The sequence below is a fragment of the Athalia rosae genome, chromosome 1 (assembly GCF_917208135.1).
Source record: "Athalia rosae chromosome 1, iyAthRosa1.1, whole genome shotgun sequence".
Lineage (NCBI taxonomy): Eukaryota > Metazoa > Arthropoda > Insecta > Hymenoptera > Athaliidae > Athalia > Athalia rosae.
This window is the reverse complement of record NC_064026.1, coordinates 7,648,932-7,669,247: the sequence shown is the minus strand read 5'-3', so window position 1 is coordinate 7,669,247 and position 20,316 is coordinate 7,648,932. Positions and strand designations below refer to the sequence as shown.

General features: G+C 41.5%; 1 protein-coding gene across 1 annotated transcript; it reads right to left on the bottom strand.

The window, feature by feature from the left end:
- Positions 1 to 8,149: 8,149 nt before the first annotated feature.
- LOC105686119 (mucin-5AC-like) lies at positions 8,150 to 20,105 on the bottom strand. Its single transcript, XM_012400741.3, has 3 exons — positions 19,861 to 20,105; positions 12,135 to 19,678; positions 8,150 to 8,241 (listed from the first exon to the last, which is right to left on the bottom strand). The coding sequence occupies exons 1-2, from the start codon at positions 19,940 to 19,942 to the stop codon at positions 15,570 to 15,572; spliced, it is 4,191 nt and encodes a 1,396-aa protein (XP_012256164.2). The 5' UTR covers positions 19,943 to 20,105; the 3' UTR covers positions 8,150 to 8,241; positions 12,135 to 15,569.
- Positions 20,106 to 20,316: the final 211 nt, after the last annotated feature.

The window sequence follows — 20,316 nt, the reverse complement described above, 5'->3', positions numbered from 1 at the left end:
CTCTCAATTCAATTTTATTTTTACCTGCACGTACGTTGTATACCTATAGGTACTGCACCTATATTTCATTACGGGCATTCGTAATAACTTTCGGAAAAGCCTAAAAATCAACGCAATATATACGTGTATTCCACCGTATATATAAGCAAATGAAAAATTTCGTCCTGCACGTGGTTATAATCGCGTTATCTGAATTATAGGTACCTAATATAAATCGATATCCGGCCCTACGTATATACCTATAGCGCCACGATAAAAAATTAATGCATGCTATTTTCGTGCAGGCAATGGTTGGTTTCTTGAAACCCGGTCGAAATTTCAACTATATATTATATTACATAATAGATATACTATATCTAAGGAAGTACTTTAACAAATCCTCAAATTTTTCCAATAAATTCCGACGGTATTCGATTGGATACGATACTATATAGGCTCACAGATTACGTCGTTTAAAGTCAGTTCCCTTTTTCATTTTTCAATCTATTAATTTTTTTTTTTGAGGGTTACCAAACCACCATTGCACAGCACCTGTAATCGTCGAAACCCGCCACCAACAAACAAATAAAGACCCACTTATTACTTACTCATCATAATAATATATGTGGATATATATGTATATAACTACTCTTGAAACACACTCGGTAAAAAAAATGTAAAATTATAATATGGCAATAATAATAATAACAATAATATAATCAAATAAGTCGAGAAGAATAATAGAATTGGAATGAAAAATTAATCGAGAGAAATGTAGAGCCAGATGAGATGAGGAAAAAAAATAATGATATACAATATGTAACAAAGATCCGAGATTATTATGTCATATATAAATTTGTATTTGAAGAAGATTCTGATGTGCAATTGAATTTATCATTTCGATATAATTTTTGAAAAATATACACATATATTTGTATATAGGATCTATATCATGGATGTGCTTCTGACGATTAAAAAAATTAACATTGTACACAGAAAAAATATGTTTACCGCGTATGCGAGATCCATCATCTAAATATAATATGTTTTTGTAAACTTGGTATATTGTATTAATATAATTATATATGCGAATGAAAGTAAAAATAAAATAAAAAAAATAATAATACATAAATGAGTAGATATAAATTAAGAAAAAAAAAAAAAAATGATAAAAAAAATGTGGAAAAAAAAAGAAAAAAGAAAGACATTAACAAACAATTCAAATCTTCAACAACCGCAATCATCATCACTGTCAATAAAACACAACCAAATTGATCTTTTAAAGATCGTATTGAATTCGTACTCATGGTTTTATATCTGTCACTGCTCGAATTCTGTCTCTCCTTCTAATCCTTAATAAGGACGCCGATTTCGGCCGTTTAGTACCCCATTAGCAACTGCGCACTGCGTCTCCCAATTGCGTTTGTGGAGGGGCTGAAAACGTCATTATCTGCTGTTACTGACTGGAACTTTGAAGAAAAGAAATGTTCTCTCTGGTTTTTGAAAACAACTATTTTGATAATGCAAACGGCCGATAAGCCGGTGAAAGACAACAAATTATCCTTTCCCATATTATAATTATTCAAGACTTCCTGTGCGGTACACATATTGCACGTATAATATGGGTGGTGTTCATCACCAAGATAGTGTGCCAAGGAACCGGAATTTTTCTTCAGTCATTCTTCAAAATTCTCCGGGGGGCGATTCCGTCGAATTCTATACGCATAACGCTCCGATTAAGGATTCGCCGATCAGCAGACGAACTCCGTTGCGAGGCGCATTTGTACAAGGAAATATGGAAATGGATTGAACATCGTTATTGTTGTTCTCAATTTTCTCTCGTCTTCACTTTTTGTCAAGGAATTTGAGACCGGGCACGAATCCTAGGAAAACTCATCAACGATCCAGCAGTCAGTTCGCGTTGTACTCGAACCGAATTCAAAAATAAAAATAATAACCAGTTTTTTCCGCGCATCGTAAGACTGAGTTCCCCTTTTTTTGTACTTTTTATGAAAAAGTGCAGTTCGATCTCTCCGTACATCTATCGTCATCGAGACTACGTGTAAAATCTGTTAGCTTGAAAGAAAATAAAAAACTCACCCATACTGGCTGGGTAGAACTGTAGGATATCCGGTGCGAATTCCAGCTGCAAATGGAAACGCTGAAACGAAAAAAAATTACACGTATAAACGGCGATTATCGTGACGATTGATTTATTTGCTCTTTGTTCTCTCTTTTCCTTTTTATTTTCAGTCGCAGACGCGAAAAACATTCAAATTTCACTTTGTATGACCATCGCGGGTAATTTTAGGAATGTCATGGTATCGGCGTACCCGCGGTAGGGGTGTAAAAGGGGGCACATCGCGTAGCGTACGTTATGCTACATGGAAAGCACGCGAAAGATACGCAACGCTGATAAACTTATTGATGTACCCCGATGGCACACGCCGTTCCATATAGACCATATATTATCTAAAATCGCGTTATTATGACCCAGTAACAAATGCCGAGGTACTGTCAACCCTGCGGCAGACTCACGGCCACCGTAAACCAATTCGCGTTTCGAAAGCACTTTCGCCCGTCACAATTATTATTGCAATACCTAGATATGCGTGTTTAGAAAATCGCCAGACAGCTGCTGCTGCCTATATAGCTATAAAATGCATCGATGTATATTTATAAATTTGTGAGAATGTGCTTTAAACAATGCGCAATTATTTTTGCAAGATAAAGTTCAAGGTGAATTTTATTTTATCATCGACTATGAGCGAAAATGAGATAGAAGTTTTTTCGTCAAACGCTCTGCGGTCAATCCGTACAGATACCTACATTTTCATTTATTCGTCAGATTTTTTAACAGGACATTAGATCTTTAATTTACGGGTTAAAATAAGTCACACAATGACTCTATTGTATCCGGCCGCTGCGAAATCTGCTTTTCTGTCGCTGATGATCCGCGTCGAAGTAACGACCAGAGCTTTTTCACTTTTGTTTAACTTCAAGCTCTGTTATAAGTTAAGGGAAACAAAACGTTCGTTAAAACAAATCGAAGCGACGTATTTTTGGAAAGAACAAAATAGAGACGAGGGATAGAAACGAGGAACAATATATGAGCTTAAATTTGGAGTGCAAAATTTTGATCCACCTCTAACTGAACTAACGAGAACTTCGGAGAGACAAAACGAAGAGATTATAATACGTACGCTGCGAAAAGTATTTTTTTTTCTTCAGATGTCGACTACATTTTGAATTATACTTCCGCTCGAACTCGTAAAACACATACCTACATGGCAGACCGTCGCAAAATATTTGTAGGAAAGTCCGATCTACAAAGAATCCGATGTAGGTAGATTACGCGTGTCATAGCTACCTATATAACGAAAAATCAGAAAATAATATGTTTTTACGATTCGACCAAAGCAGCGAAAAAAATTTAACGTGTATAATTTATAATTTTTGTTCTCTTCTTTCCGTGAACCAAATTTTAGTAAAATTCCGAAGTGTGAAGCATATGATGCGTCGATTCGATGTCGTTCGCATCGAATCCTCATCGAACGATTAAAAACGCAATAGACATCAAGGCACAATTGCGAATAAAAGCTGGTGTCTTTGTTACGCAGCTGCAGCGAAACGGTTCATAAAACGTATAAATAATGAGTGGACAATTTCGCGACGTAGGAAAGCTGAGCTTAACGGGTACCGTAACGGGTAATCCCAGTAGGAGAACTTGCGCGCCTGAAACATTATGCACGCGCAAGATTTGCAGCAAAAAATCGAGCGGAGCTGGCGACGTTGACAAAATGATCAAAAAACAACCCCAAAAAAACGGAGAAAAGAAGAAAGAAAGTCAAAGTAAATAAATAAGACTACCCACCTCGAGCATATAATAAAAAATTTTTTTTGTTAAATGAAATGAAATAAAATCAAAAAAACGCGCGAGCTTAGACCAATTTTAGATACGAACGCAGCAATGTTGGCCCTCAGCCACCGCAACGGTTGTCGACTATACGCGGTTATAGCTTTAGCTAGCTCATGCCACCGCTGTTGCAGTGCGGAGTGAGTCATGGTGAACCTTCTCGCAAAATCGTCACCAGCATTCGTGCCGATGCATCGCGAATCGACTCCAAGAAATTTCGGTGCTGCCAGATAAAGATTTCTCACTTACTGCAGAGGTCGTGCTCGTCGTGCAAATTATTCATCGATACACCGAGGCTTAAATTTCACGTACGCACGAATTTTCATCGGGAAAAGAAGAAAGACAGCTTCTTTTAATACCCGAGTAAAGTGAATATTTTAATTCGAGACACGTACTAATTCCTACTGTCATAATTATAGAGACCGGGCTCGGGAGAGGCAATAAATAATCGCGCGAGCATCGATTATTTATAGATGGATGAAAAGCGTCGGGAATCGACAAGAAAATGTCACAATGTCCATATCTATCTCTAAACTGACGCTGACAAATTATCCATTACAGTGTACGTAGTACACGGTCTACTTCGAAACGAAAGAAAGACGTCAATTTATGGTACACCTAGGTACGTCCGTGCACCACGACGGGGTTTTCGTCATATTTCGCTATGGATAAATGAAGTCGTATCACGTGTAAACTAGATTATCGTTATCATACGTAGAATAAGTTGCAGGTACATTAACGTCGGGCAGTACACACATAATGCGTATAGGGTAATTTGGAATCGAATTCGGAGGGTTCGCTTTCGTGAAGCTACGAAGCTTCCGTCGACCCGTGCGACGCTAACAATAAGTCGAAGTCGTTAGTACATTTCGGAGTCAAAATACCCAGCGAGTAAATCGTATGAAAATGTTAACCGCGCCTCCCGGGCGTCACATTTGCGTCGCTGAAACATGCATGGACAAACTTTGGCCCTAGTTCAAAATCGCCTCGATGTAAGTTATTTTTTCCATCTTCTCTAGTTTTATTTATTAATTTATTTCTTCTTCAAATCGAACTGCAAGCTCGACTACCACCCACTCCGAATCGCGTCGTTAAGTGAATTGACGAATTTGAACGGCCGAAATACGATACGGTGGCTGCGTGAGTTTGCGAAATAATTTTTTTTCGCCGTATCCCTATCGTATCTTTCGTAATAATAATATGCCCGGAATACGTTTATCCGTAAGAGCCGTTTTTGTTATCCGTTATCCAACAATGTAAGGCACGCCCATTGGCTTTACTTTTCATGAAACTTCATAAAAAATTCAACCGCCAAAATCGATTCTCGTGCACAGGACTGGGCTGTACCTAATACACCCGCTTTTTACAGCTTTGCGAGCTTTATCAAGTCTTGACTATCTGTTCAGCGTAACGTGACCACTCTTTGAGCATTTTATGCACGGTGCGGATTCCTTGCAACTTTCTCCGCTGTCTTCAAGTGAAGAGAAAAGCTGCGAAGAGGAAAAGCTCACGATCGCCGCGCATCGCAGCCGGGACAGCATACCGGTGCTTATTATACGAAGGATACCGCTTCGACGCGGGAAAATATGATGACGTCAATTTTACGTTTCGCGTACTTGTCAATTATTTAACGAGTCTATCGAGTCCCCGAGCTTTCTAACCGGAGTCCCATATATATATGGCTGTGTAGTTGGTAAATGTCTTGCGCTAAAAAATCGATCGGATCGATAACACGGTCGCAAGGGCGATGGGTTTACGCAGTGGAAACGTAACATAACGAGCGGTCGAAAAGAAGAGACGCGATATTTTTTTTCCCCCCGATTGCTAATCGAAAACCGATCCGTAGTAGACGTGACGTGCGCGATGCAATTCGTTATTTCCCGCCTTTCACTTCAACTGTCGAGAAATCTATAACTTTTGAAAGATGAGATTTTTCCCAAGCGATTCCATTCAATTTCCTGTATCTCCTGCACTATTCCTGTACCTACCTTCTGATTTTTACATTTTTGGTAAAAAATTGAACACCGTTTTTTTCGGCGTAGTTCAGACCTTGCATCGTTTAAAAAAAGCTCGCAGCGTACGCGGGTAGCCCCTAATTGTAAGGTGGGCTGATGATAAATGAGGTGCGATAGAAAAGGAAAAAAAAATTTGAAAGCATGATCAATGTTTATACAACAATTAGATGAGTACTCGGATAATTTGAACGAGCGACGTTATCGATTACTTGGTCGATTTACTATTCAGTTTGCCATATAGTTGCACGTAACACGATGTGCTCAAAGATTCGATTCATTCTCTTTGCTTTCTTTTCACATTGGTTCTCGTTGCTTGATAAATTAATCGACTCACTCGCTTGAAGGTTACCCCTTGGCTTCGCGCCGAGGATTGCCAGGTTGACGTTTGCTTTCCTTCCATCGATTATGGGGTTTGGATCCTTGCAGGCTCGCTCTGCTGCCGGTCTGTCGCCCATTATTACCTACGTAGGAACAACATTTTCACATCAGTCAATCGCTCGTCTAGCGATTATTATGTATATTCTATCCAGCTCCAAGATAAATTGAAATGAAAATTGATGGAATATAATTTTTCGATCGAATAAATTATTTGCCGAAGTAAACGCCGTCAGGGATGTGACGGGTTCGATGCAGAGCGAAAATTTCTTCGAAAGACATCGGTTGAAAGAGAATCCAGATCGCACGGATACGTTGCGCGGTTTAACTACATATTTTCTAATCTGAAAAGCGGCATGTCTTAGAGCGTTACGATATCAAAATTCACACGCCGATTCTTTCCGCGTCGGACTAATCGTGAGAATTAACGTGCGTGAGGAATGGAGGAAGAAAAAAAAAAAAAAAAAAATTAGCGAACGAAGCGAAAAATGGGGTAGAATTTATTAACATATCATCCACGTGATAGCGGACTTGAGGTTCGCCGATAAGAGTGAAGTAAAAAAGGCTTATTATCCATAACGGAAAGAATAGAGAGAGAAGTGGGTTTTGTATGTACATAAATAAGCAACTGTGAATTTACCACCTTACATGTACGTCAAAGTTGTGAACTTTTGAACGGCGATACGTTTAAGACTTCATTTTCAGGTGTCTATATACACGACGCAAAATCGATGCCAGAAACGAAAATGCTCTTTCTCGGTAGTGAGAATGAACAAAATTGACCGCTTTTCCCCGAGTTGCAATGCCGCAATTAAATTCCAATTTGCGGTCATTATCCAGCGGAACATTTAGGTGAATCGATTATACACATAAGTATATCATCGTGCACGTTGTGTGTATACTTCGTATATACACGTGGCGTTAATTGAAATTTTTCGTATTATTCACATATGATACAATATTGCGGCCTTATCTCATTCTCATATCGCGTGATGAGGCTATTACTAAGTTGTATAACGCGAATTTATGTTATGCATTAATGCAATTCATGGCGTGTTACATCGCACAAAGTTTCTATAAGAGAAAATCACATGCATAAATTGCGGAGCTCGTGGCATTTTATTTGCGTGTGACAATTGTCACAAAGAATTAAATTACCCCGTCGCCGTGTCGCATATCTTGCTGAGTGAAAACACAAAACAACCTAATAGTGGATTTTACGGATATTATGGATTATGTACGGGTAATAGCTCTCGTGTTAAATCTCAGACCGAACGAAGCCGTAAATGTGACCATTTTAGATGATGTCAATACGCTCGAAACTCAAACCACGAGGATGAACAGGATGTTAGTCGGAACACGAGTAGGTATGACATCCACCGAACGTCGATAATATTGATTCGGTTCGATTACTTTTCATTCATAATGAATCACGACGAGGCGTATGGTTGGTGTACTTTCGGCGACTGGTTATAAAAAAAGATTCACTACGTGGGCAAGAAAATTTCTACTTCTCGATACTCACAAAGCCATATCCTCTGCTTTTCCCCGTCTGTCTGTCCGTGATGACGACCGCCTCTTCGATATCCCCGTAAACGTTGAAGTGTTCCCTTAAGCTTTTATCCGTCGTGTGGTAGGGAAGGCCCCCGACGAAAAGTTTCGTCCAGGTTGTGTCTTTTTGCTGTGGCGTTACTCCGGCTAAAGCACCCAATCCCGATACCAATTCGTCCGGCCCTGGAGCCCCCACCGCACCCACGGCACCCAGGCCAGCTGCTCCGGGCATCAACATTCTCAAAATTTTGAAGGCTTTTTGAGACAGAATTCACAAAATATTATCCTCCCCGCCCGTCTATTCTTCTTTTTATTTCCTTCGGGTTCTCCGACTTCTGAATTCTTCTTATCTACGGTATTTTATTTAATATCACAGACTTTAGGGCGTGTGGCGTGGAATGATTTCTGCAACAAATTTTTGGAAAAAAAATCCCATCTTTTTAGTACATTTCTTATCGAGCTTACGGGGGTTAAATTTTTTTATCGGAAGTTTTTTTCGACGCGAGACTCTCCATTAATAATCACTCGATCCGACTATATTGTCATAAATTATACATCGAATCGCGTTGAGTATCAGGCGTCGATTTTTCTCGAGTACGATGAGTGAAAATAATTGTCCAAAACTGAAATCGTGAGTTAATCGAAAAGGGTAACGTTCGGTCAATAATTTTACCGAGTTAGTAGGTAAATTCTGTATCTATATTTAGCACTGCACGTGCCCCTCGCGTACGTACAACGAAGTTCGTTACATACCCCTTTCGTTCAAGCTCCTCCGATTTTCACTCATTACTCAATAATTCGCGCCCAATTTTCGTCAAACGCGTATCTCTGATACCTCTTCTCCAAAGAATTCCACCTCAAAGAACGAAAGTTTGAGGTATTTCTATTAATTCAAGTGTAACTCAACTGGTTTCAAATCTCTCAAAATCGCAAAGACGTTTTTCTCTTCCTCTTTTTGTTTTATTTTTACCTATACGCAGCTGTAAAAACTCGATTAGCATACATATCTCTCTTTCTTTCTCCCTCTCTGGTTCTTCCTTCTTTTTTTGCCTGTCGACTCTACACCGGTAGATCCACTCGCCAGCTTCGCGAGCTTTACAGTTGTCTAATTCATTTAATTGATTTTTGATCTTTTTTTCTCTAAAAGTTTCTCGTTGATGGTATCGAAGAAAAAAAAACAAAAAAAATTAGCAAAGGGAGAGACGCGGATATTGCGTTGATTCTCTGCACCTCGTACACGAAAATCCCGACTCCGAAAACGATCCAATGAATTTAATAGGAATTTTACTATCGAGTCTACGCCGTAGCAGCGTGCAGTTTATAAAACACACACATATCACGGCGGTAAACAATAACTGACGTAATTCACGAAGCTAACGTATAAGCGTAGGGTAAAATGTTTGGAAATTTGCAACGCGGCCAACTGCATCGATCGGTAAACTATATTCGCGTCGATGTGCCCGGTTTGTGTTTTGAAAATCGGACGAATTTGGAGTTTCCTTGCAGCTCGCGTAGATCGACTTGCTCCGAATCCAGCTAAACCGCGTACCTTCTACATTCTCGAAAACCACGCGTACGATTAAATCGAATGGAAGTGGTTTCGGTCTAGCGTAAGCACGAAAGGTGGGCACGTAGTAATATAGTTTCGTCAAAATTCTCTTTGTTCGTCGATGGCGGGCATACCGAGCTTCAGTTCGCTAGGTAGGCTAATGTCGAAAGTTTATTTCGAAAATTTCCGTTACTGCCAGAACTGCTCTCGTCGGTTGCAGGTATATTCGAAATGCACCGCAGCATGCGTAGCGGGGTTGAGTGCGCGGAGCGTCTTATTGTAATGTCGGTGGCGGTATAGCCGGGGAAAGGCCCAGTTCTCTGGCAAGGGTACGACGCGGGCCCTGCGGCCCAGAACCTTACCCCTGCCCTTCTCTTTCTCTCCTCCCCTCACCTGCCCTTCCCTTCGCAGTCCATCCACCCTATTCGAATCCCCTGAACGACAGCTGCAGAACCGGTGTACACCGTACAATCACATTGTGCCGTACTCGAATAAAGACCCCGGTGAATTTCTGTTGTTAATGCGACAAGAAACGAACTATTGCACGGCATAGGTAACATCGGTAGGTATTCGACGGTGAATGTAAACGGGGATCCGCACCTCGATCGTTATCCCGGAGAGAAGTCCCCGTGCAGATCGGCACTGCACTCCACAAGAACCGGACGATCGCGATTTTTCTTTCGCTCTGTTTGTTTTTTTTTTTTTCCTCCCTTTTTCTTCTTCGTACAGTCAACGAAATCGGAGAAGATCGGTGGTAGGTACACACGGTATGGTGAATGAGCGAAATGCGAGGCCGAATGAAACGAGACAGACGAAGGAACAGATGTTTGGAAGTTGTTGCCGCTGTATCTAGACGGTGGAAATGATGTTGCCGGTGCGCCCGATTGGTAGTGTGCCGAGAAACTAACACTATTTATACAATCAAGGCTAACTACGAGTGCCTTCGAAAATCTTCGATGACCGTTGAAAATTTCACAAGTCTTCGACAACCACCCGATCCAACTCAAACCGTTTTCGATCGTTCGATTCTCGATCAACGATGAACCACGCGCTACTTAGCGGATTGCAGATTGCACGCCTCCTCACATCGATGCACGTTGTAACTACCGACAACTCGTTTCGCCGGTATACACGAGCGAAAATTAATTATTTTCGCTAATTGTTGCTCGAAGAAATAGGACAGCGTGTAGCAATATTCACGTAGCAATACATTTTTGGCGGAAAAACTTTTCACAAGGGTGAGATCTACAGTCGCGTAACGACGAGTCGATGTCCGATCAATTGCTTTTGCAATAACAAAACAAGAACCGTCAGACCCTAAGATTAACCAAGGTCGAACGAATGATTAAGTTACAATTATCGGTTTGGAATTCGCAAGAGTTCGCGCGCAGTGTGGAGCTTTAAAGGGATAATTCCTTCAGCGAGTCACACGAGGACTTGATTCAAGGTTTCTGACCTTTCTCTTACACCGAGCAACATTGTGTCCACAATAGAAATTTGTACGAACAACAAAGTGGAGACAAAATTGTAGGTGATGAGAATCAATCGTCGAGAGGATAACGAGGAGGATAATCGAATGGATCGAAGGGATACCTAATGTCATCACACGCGTCGTCAATGACGGACTCACCTTTTTTTCTTTTTTTTTTTGGTTCGAAAAAACTGCAGATTTGTTAATCCCACACAAAACAACGAGGAGTTGATATGCTCTCGAGATCACGAATAAACAACAATAAATAACAATAGCAATAATAATATAATAATAATATTAATATTAATAATAGAAACTTGAAACTTTTCGATTTTTTTTGACAAAAACGTGCCGAATTATAATTAACTATAATAATCCGAGTCCGGCTGATCGGCCGATTTACACGAGGATTTAAGGAGTGATACGTGCAACAAACAACAACGCGCGACACGGTCGAGCGTCCACGTGCGAGTGCGGACAATTTTCTGGCGAGCTAGCTCGTTCGGTACGACGAGGACTGCGCGACTGAAGCAGCGGCGTAACTATAACTGAATTTAGGCGGGTCTTGGAAATTTAAAAACCCCGGGGAGCTCGTCTGATATCGTTAGATTCGGTTGGATTGGACGCTTGTTTTTCCCCCGATCGTAATATACCGCGTGAGATTCTCGAACGCAGTTTCAGGAGCGACGATCTACCACAGAAGTAAAAACGATTCGGCCTTTGCAGTTCACTCTTTTGTCATTCGTTGGACTGCTCCATCTGATTTTGGCGATGTTATTAATAGTCTCACGTTGCCAAGCCAACTGTTGGAAAAATTTCAACGGAATAAGTGTCTAAAGTGGATTGTTATTCCTGTTGCGTGACGTACGGATATTTAGTCGTACGCCTTAAACCGACACACACGAGATCATCTCGTTTCTTAAATTCTTACCGACGCCGACGACTAATTTATCGAGTGCACGTAGCACCCCCCCTAATTTTCGCACACTCTTAACGCCGATGTTATTCGAGCGTTAAGATTAATTCCGCATATCGAAATATATGAGCCTATTTTTCACCGGAGTGAATCAATTAAAATGAAAATTCCCATCGTCAACTACGCCAATGATTCTGGTCTCCAATCCAAACTGCCAATCCCTCCCCCTGCAGCGGCGACTTGCCAGCCCCACTCCTAGACCGCTTGAGTCGCCTCTTCAACACAACCTACAGCCCTCTTCATCTACGATAAACATATATTTTATATTCTCTCTGCACGATCTATCTCCTCGGGGTACCTACCGAAACTCCCGCTTCGACTCACGTACCGAAACGATCGAAATGAGGCAAAAATTGTCGGCGGTATTTTTTACAACGCGATGCTACAAATCGGGAGATCGTGTTCATCCATCGATCTTCGCGTGCGCCGCATCGAACACAGGCAATGTTTATTCGCGCGTTTTCAACCTTGACCAATTGACTGTCAACTCCCGTTTTTCTATTACACGATCAGAGTCGACGGTCTTTCGAGCAACGTTCGCACCTGCCTCACGCACCACGCCGTTCGAATGGAAAACTAAAAAATGCATCGCTTCGAGTGAAGTTTTTCATTTCGTTTTAATGCCGATCAACGAAATGATAACCTGTGGAGTCGGAAGAAAGAAAGAAAGAAAAACGAGTTGAGCTAACTTGCATCGATATACAAAGATATCAGCTGTTCCAATTATTATTCAAGCTGGCAACAGATGTTGAGGGTTCCCAAGGAGACCCCGGTAGTAACAGAGAACCAGAAGACTCGAACACCAAGGACATGGAAGACGCCAATCCTTGGAATCGCATTCCTCCTCTGAACAAGGGTCGATCGCAGTCGCCCTCGAGTCCCAAAAAATCAACCATTTCTATACGTGCGTCGCATAGTCACCCCGTGAAACTTTTTTAGAACTTTTTAATCCCGCGCCCCTGTCGATCTATGGCTACAGACTTTTCCCCGCGTACTCAACCCTTGTCGTTCGAACGTCAACCCCGTTTTCGATATTCGATGTTGCGCAAAAATTACGACGTAGACGGTATACGTCGTGGTTCACGCGCTCTGCACGTCCGTAGCATGCATGAGACCCCATAGGTTTCATGGCACGCGCTACCAGCTGCCCCACAGCTGTCCTCCGGCCTCCGTCCCCCATACGTGCTGCTGCTGCTGCTGCTGCTGCTGCGGCTGCGGCTGTTGCTGTTGCTGCTCGCTGTTGGTTGCTCTGGCTCTTCATATACCCTAACCGTATACAGTCCGTTTTCCATGGCTCATGCGCTCCGTGGTGTAAGTATCGTTCGTACCCCGTATCCCGCACCCCACATATGAGGAGTCCAGAGCCCCAGAACCGCTCTGAACACGTGCGTGTTACACACTCGACGGATGCTTTGGTAGAAGAATTCTCCCGAAGCGTTTTCACTTTGCCTAGGAACACGCGACCATCAACTGCTGCTGTTATTCATTTTTGTTCAACTTCGAGTACCTACTTGATCATTTGATTGGAGATGTAAAAAAAAAAAAAGGGAGACAAAAAGAGAAAACGTGTGTCTTGTTTGATTTTACAATATTGGGTATTTCAACGATATACCTATATGCGGTTTGCCATCCGCCCTCCGGTCACTTTCCTGGTCGGTGTGAGTTTACAGGAAATCGCATCGTGCACCGCTCTCGACGAGCATCCTCCGGCTCTTTCAAGGGCTATAGAATTTCCGGAAAAAAGAGACACGAAATAGGCGAACGAAAATTACAAAATGAACAAAAAAAAAAAAATCGAGAAAAAAGATTTAAAAAAAAAAAGAGGAAAAAAAACCGGGGATGGAGGGAGAAAGAATAAGAAAGAATGAAAAACCATGAAACAGAGTGCGAGTTAAGGACCGGAAGTTCCAGGGCGTTCAACTCTGACACCCAGTATATTTAGATTTAAAGGGACTTTCCCGACTAATCTGATTCCGAAGATCTCCGAATGCTACTCTCGGAGGGTGCAGATGATCTGCTCCGCTGATCTCCGCCGCTCCCATCCTTCCTACTTCTTCAACTTTTCCTCCTCCGCTACTCCTCATAATAATATATCTTTCTATAGTTCGTATCAGTACTTTGAACTAAGCGAACAAAAAAAACCTTTGTGATAACAACGAAAACGGACTTTATAACAAACATAATGAACTCGTCTCAGTGTACCTATATACCTACGTGTCGTCGGGGAACTTCGGGGTGGAGTAAAAGAAGAAAGTGAAGACCATGCTCTACATTTCGGTGGTAAAAAGAAAATATAGAGATATAGAGAAGAGAAAAAAAAATTCAACAAGGGAACTAGTACTTCCGTATGGGAAGTCGATCGTTCATATACGGGTACATTGTGCCATAGCTACCTCATAGTAGTTTTTATCGCAACAGACTAGGCGAAAACTGTTTTTTTTTTAATTTCTTTTTTTTAATTTGTACACCGCTTTCAGTTCTACCGATTTTACGCGACGAGGATCTCGTGTTCAATAAATAATTGTAACACAGCTGAAATTTATACGGTTTCCGTATAATTTCTAGAACAAAATTGTTTAACACACTTCGTGAAATGTATTTCGTCTCGCGAGAGACACAATACGCGCAGTGTGGCCTTCTCAAAATAGCACAACTTCGCCCTGACGAAGAAAACCGAAGACGCCTTCAAAGTTCTTTTCTACGCTAAGATTTTATTGGCTAGATTCTACTGGAATATATTTACGTTCTAAATCAAGAAGTGGACCTGCTTTGGCCGATTCTCTATATCGCACCGTTCCAACGACACATTTATCGGTCAAGATTTAATTACATCCGATAATAGAAAAAAAAAAAACAAGAACTTACCGTTGTACATTCTATATTGTGGTTCAATGAATACCAAAAATTCTCGACGAACGAACAACTCACGTGATATGAACTTTGTTCGAACGGAATTGCGCAGTTAATTAACATATGTGCAATCGTTGAACAGTTGTTTAAACAAATATATATATACATGTGAACTACAGGGGAAAAAGGAAAAAAACTCTTCGCAAACAAGTACAACGCTCCACTTCCATTATTTTTTTTTTAAATGTATTTATTTATTTTTTCAAACTTTGATCATTTATTATCCACTCTAATAACACGATTGTGGTGCGAGATGCAATGTATCCGTTTTAAAAAAATGTACTCGTTATCAATTATATTTACATAATATTTATACCAGAACGCATCCAATAGACTCTTGTGTCAATTTATATAGAAGAAACATAACTTGCATCCACTTCGCTCTATTGTAGCACGACAGCTGTCACGTTAACGCTAATATTAAAACACGGAAGAAAAAATGCCGATTGGCTGTCGTTGTCTGAATGTGATAAAACAAAATTAATTTTGAAACGCCGACTATCGGATGTGTGCAATAAGTAAAGATCTTCTTCAGAAATTTATCACAACGTAACAAAAGACATTGCAGATACTGATACGAAATATGAATTCGGCTCATTCTCAATTTGATTTTTAACCGTAGAAAGATTTTTAACGAGTTACGATTCTTTGGATGATACGTCATAAATTAGTACAAGTGGTCGTTTTTTGGGATAAAAAACCGAGACAACTTGTCTCTTGGCTTCGTGTTCGGAGGCATCTAAAAGTAGTTCTATAACGCGAGAACCTTCTTTGATAGCGTCGTTTAAATATCTTGCAGCATTATCATTTTGACCGAAATATTTCGCCTAATTTCGATTTTTCAGAGCATTTCTCACTTGGAATTTCTTCTTCTTCTCCGTATTTTCCATTCCGAAATGCAGGGCTTCTTCGTTTCGGTGAGCTTGTCTTTTATACGGATCCATCGGCACAACAGAATTTCTTTTCATTATTAAATTTGGCAGCGAACTCGGGACGATGTGTCTTTTTGTCTTCGATCCGAGATTCATAGCGGCCATTACCCTGGAAGATGCTTCGGCATCTGATATTCGTTGCGCTATTTCAAAAAGGAATAATCCTAATTTGTTACTCATATATTCCCCTGGTTTCCGTTTCGCGTCTTCTTCTAAAAGTGGCCATAGTTCACCGAAAACTTGACTCAAAGTCTGCTTTTCGGTAACGGATAACCTATCTTGACGCAACTCATCAATTATCACCGGAATCAGGTATAGCAATGTCTTTTCGTCTAGTTCTGCAGTCAGAAGAGGAGCAAAACGTGATGGGATTGGCTCGTATATTGCGCCCCATTGTCGACCCAGTGATTCGTCCTTTGATTCATCTTGTACTTCCAAATAGTCAAAATTCTCTATGTCTTCTGAAATCGTGTCCTGATCTGCAGGAATAAAGAGCGAAGGAATGTTGACGGTGAAATTCATGAGCGATAGCGTTGGAGTGTTTTCCGTAGTTGTAGATAATTCATCTGTATTTGTGATCTCAGCTGAAATTGTAGATGGGGTCGTTAAGGTGACGTCGTTCGTCGTTCTTTCGTTCGTAATTTCTGAATATTTGGTCACCTCCGCACCTGTAACAGCGGTCTGCTCGAACGAGGATACCTCAGGTTCTAATCCTTGAACTAGAAGGGGCAACGAAGTCGAATCACCGTCTGGTGATAAGGTGGTTGTTGATGTAAAAGGGACAGTGGAATGAGGATCTGTAATCGTTTCATTATTGGCCATCGTACCATTGAATTCTGGGTCTGGTGTTGGATACATTTCGGATGGAAACATATCAGAATGCGACATTGAAATTGTTTCCATAGTTGCCTCTACGTGGATCGTTGAATCTGTGATTGTAGAATCTTTTTCCGACATTGGCGAGGTCGGGGGTAACGTTGGAACTATTTCTGCTGTTGTTCCTGCGTTATTCGTTGTACTGACAGTTTCCATCCTCGTTGATGTGAAATTTTCTTCTGTTATCGTGGTTGCCTCTGTTGGAATTGTCGCAGGGATCGTTGAAACGTTGTGTGTGACGGTTTTCTCGTTGATTGTTGAGACGGTGTTCGTTGGTTCCGGATCTGCCATCGTGGAAATTGCATCCGTTATCGTGGTAGACTCTGTTGGATTTGTAAACGGAATCGTTGGAACACGTGATTCCGTTGTCGACATCTCGTCGATCGTAGTGCTACGAACTTCTGAAGCTGTGCTTGTCGATGTTGTCTCCGTTGTCTTCGTACTGTCAGCGAAAATCTGGAAAGGCAACGTCCATGGAATTTCTGTGGTCGTTGCAACGTTTGATTCCAAATCAATCGTGGTAGAAATCCCTGCTGTTGTCGTAGTAGTTTCTGTATCGATCGTTGTTCCGTTGGGTGCTGAATTAGTTATTGTAGTAATTGGTTCCGTGGTTGTAGATATTCCGGTTGAAATTGTTGTGGGCAATGTCGGGGAGAAAGTCAACATTTGGACAGTAGTCTTTTCATTGACCGTCGTTGTATCAATTTCTCCATGAGTCGTTGTGGATGTGGCCTCTGTTGTTGTATTGAACTCCGGAAGGTTTGTAGAATGAGCGATTGACACGGATTCCGCAGTCAGATCCTCACCGATCGTAGTGGGAATATATTCGGATATTATGTCGTTGGATGGAGTATTCTTTGTTGTAAAACTATCCACTGAAACCGCGGGAGACAACGTAGTAACATCTCCATAAATCGTTGTACTTGCAGGTTCTGAAGCTGTCGTTACAGACATCCATTGGTTCGTAGATATTTCGGTTGAATTGTCGATGGGCAATGTCGCTGGTATTCCAGTTGACACCCTATCAGTCATCGTTGTTGCATCGACTTTGGCATCTATCGCCGTGGTTTCAACTTGGATCGTTGTGGGGTTCGCTTCTGATGCTGTCGTCGGAAATATCATAGTAGGCAACGTCGACAGGATTTCTGTAGTTGTCTGGCCAATGATCGTTGTAGCGTTAACACTCGGATCTGCTGATCCAGGATATCCCTCAGTTGTAGTTATATCAGTAGGAGGTGTCGTAGGAATTGTCGGATCGCTTTGTTTCGTTGTTTCTTCACCGATAGTTGTGCTCTCAAATTCGAAACTGTCAGTCGTAGATATTGTTTGCGTTTCCACGGTCGCAAATGATTCGGTCGTCGTATTAAAAGGTTCCAACGTCATAGTTTCAGTGGTCATTGCCTCAGTAAATCCAGGACTTGTTGCTGTGGGGAGTTTTCGTGTCGTCGATGTCATGTCCGCCGAAATAATCGTGGACCATGTCGATGTGACTTTTGTAGATTCTTTGCTAATTGTCGTTGGCATTGTATCCATAGGCGAAGACGATTCCGTCGAAATCGCAAAGGGTGACGTCGATACGGTTTCCGTCGTCACCTCCTCATTTTTTGTCGTGGCGTTAAACTCTGGATTCTCTACACTTACGAAGACTCCGTCTGTGCTCTGTGCTCTGTTTGGAATCGTTGACGGGATTGCTATGGTAGTTTCCCCATCAATCTTTGACATCGCGTCTGTAGCCGTAGCATCTGTTAATTCCATAGAAAACATCGTTGAAGTATTTGCCGTAGTCGTTTCGATTTCAATCATGGGACCACCATGGTCTGAATCAAAAATGGACAATCCCTCATTCATCATGGGAGTTGTTTTAGTTGTGGTTGTCGAAAACGATACCAAATCATCTTGATTTTCCATAAGCGTAGTTATATTCATGGCTGTTGGCTCTGGAGGAATATCATCGGTCACAGATATTGTCTCACAGTCGATTGTCATTAGTTTGCTAGGAAGCGCGGTAGTTTTCTCAGACTCTGATGTAGTCAAGGTAGTTTCTTCTGTTGCAACCCAACCACCGGAAGGCCCCGTTAAACCGTCTTCATTCGCAGTCACAGATGGAAAAGTTGATCCACCACCGGTAGTAGTTTCCGTTTCAGCAATAATCGAAATTGTAATATTTGCAAAAGAAGTGATTGGTGTACTTGTTTCCACGTCAGTCGTGCTGTCAACGCCTTCCTCTTTAATCCGAGATTCTGCATCCAAAATTAATAAAGACGTTGCTGTGACATCATTCGATTTTGTTGGCAGTGTCGGTTCGTCATTTCGATCTATCTTATCGTCAATGATCTCAGCCGGTATCATTGCCGGTGTAATTTCTGTCAGAGTAGGAGTCTCCGTAAAAACAGTCGCATTTGTCGTGTGCGTAGTCGACAAGGTAATTGGAAACACGTAGTCAGCCGAACCTCCGGGGGCGTTCGATACCCCGTGGGTATCCGCGGAAGTGGTAAACGACAGGGGTATAGCCGGATGTAGCATAACGTTCGGTAGTATAGCTAGGCTTGGGATTGATTGCGAGTAAATCGCAGGTCTGATATTCGGCCAGCGGTGGCCGTAATTGATTCCAGGTTTTTTCACGATTCTGTGGTCATCATTCATAGTGTAGTGAGGCACTCCGACGAATTTACCATTCCACCCCATACTGCGTAGTTTGTCCATGAGTCTTTTTCTATGCCGGAGAGGTTCTTTTAGCCTGTTATTTACCTCTTTGAGGCGAAACCTGCGATGCAACGGATTTTTTATCGGTCGCATCCCTTGAACGAGACTGTCTTCGTACCGCTCAACCGATTCTTTGATACGATTTCCGAACTGGTTAAACTTTTGGGCAGTTTGATGATGAAAGTTCCTCATGTGTTCACCGAGAGTAATGGCAGAGGTCGTTTGCTGATCGTGAGATCCAGCCTTTTTATGAAATACGTTCTTTATATTAGGAATGTATGCAACTGGCTGACGATTCGATGAACTCGGTACAGGTGAAAATATCCCCTGAGAACTTTGCAGGGACACCCGATGAGGAGAGTGGGAGACGATCTGTGGAGACTGGTGGGAATCGTAGAACGCTCCGTTGAAGGTCCCTCTGTTATCTGCAAAGGTTTCGATCTTTGTCAGAATTCGCTGTTATTTTCATTAGTTGTAAAACATTGATGAAAGATTTTACGCCAATTTACGTCAATAAATAAAATCTTATCTTTGTCCGTCTTCTATGCAATTTTGTAGACTCTATAAGCTCGATGAAAAACATTTTACCTTACCAAAAGTAACTTACTTGGGTTGAAAAATGGTATCGTTTCAGCGTTGACCGCGAGCAGCACAACGATGAATAATTCTCCAACGGATCTCAATATCATGATAAATAATTTAAAAAAACACTCAAGACGTCAAAAAAGATAAAATTGTTTCGCACTTCTTCGCTACATGGCCATCACTAGCACTGCTTTGTTCGACCATTCACCTTGAAATGAATTACATGATTTGTGAATCCAGGAATTTATGTGTACTCGGAGCACTCCGTAGACCTGCAAGAATTATCGAAACTAAAGAGCCACTGCCTCTAGTGAGATGATTGTATATCGACTTATAATTACCAGAGGTTTTGTGTCGGTCAAGTTTTTAGTTTTCGTTCGTCAGGATTCCTTTTATAACGGTCAGAAAATAGCACAAACTCAGGGATATCAATCACTGATGAGAAGCAACAAGCTCTGAGCATCTAAGACTAGCTGAG

Coding starts and splice junctions, on each gene's coding strand:
- LOC105686119 (XM_012400741.3), bottom strand. CDS start 19,942: ATGATATTGAGATCCGTTGGAGAATTATTCATCGTTGTGCTGCTCGCG. Junction 19,679..19,860: donor GATACCATTTTTCAACCCAA/GTAAGTTACTTT, acceptor AAACCTTTGCAG/ATAACAGAGGGACCTTCAAC.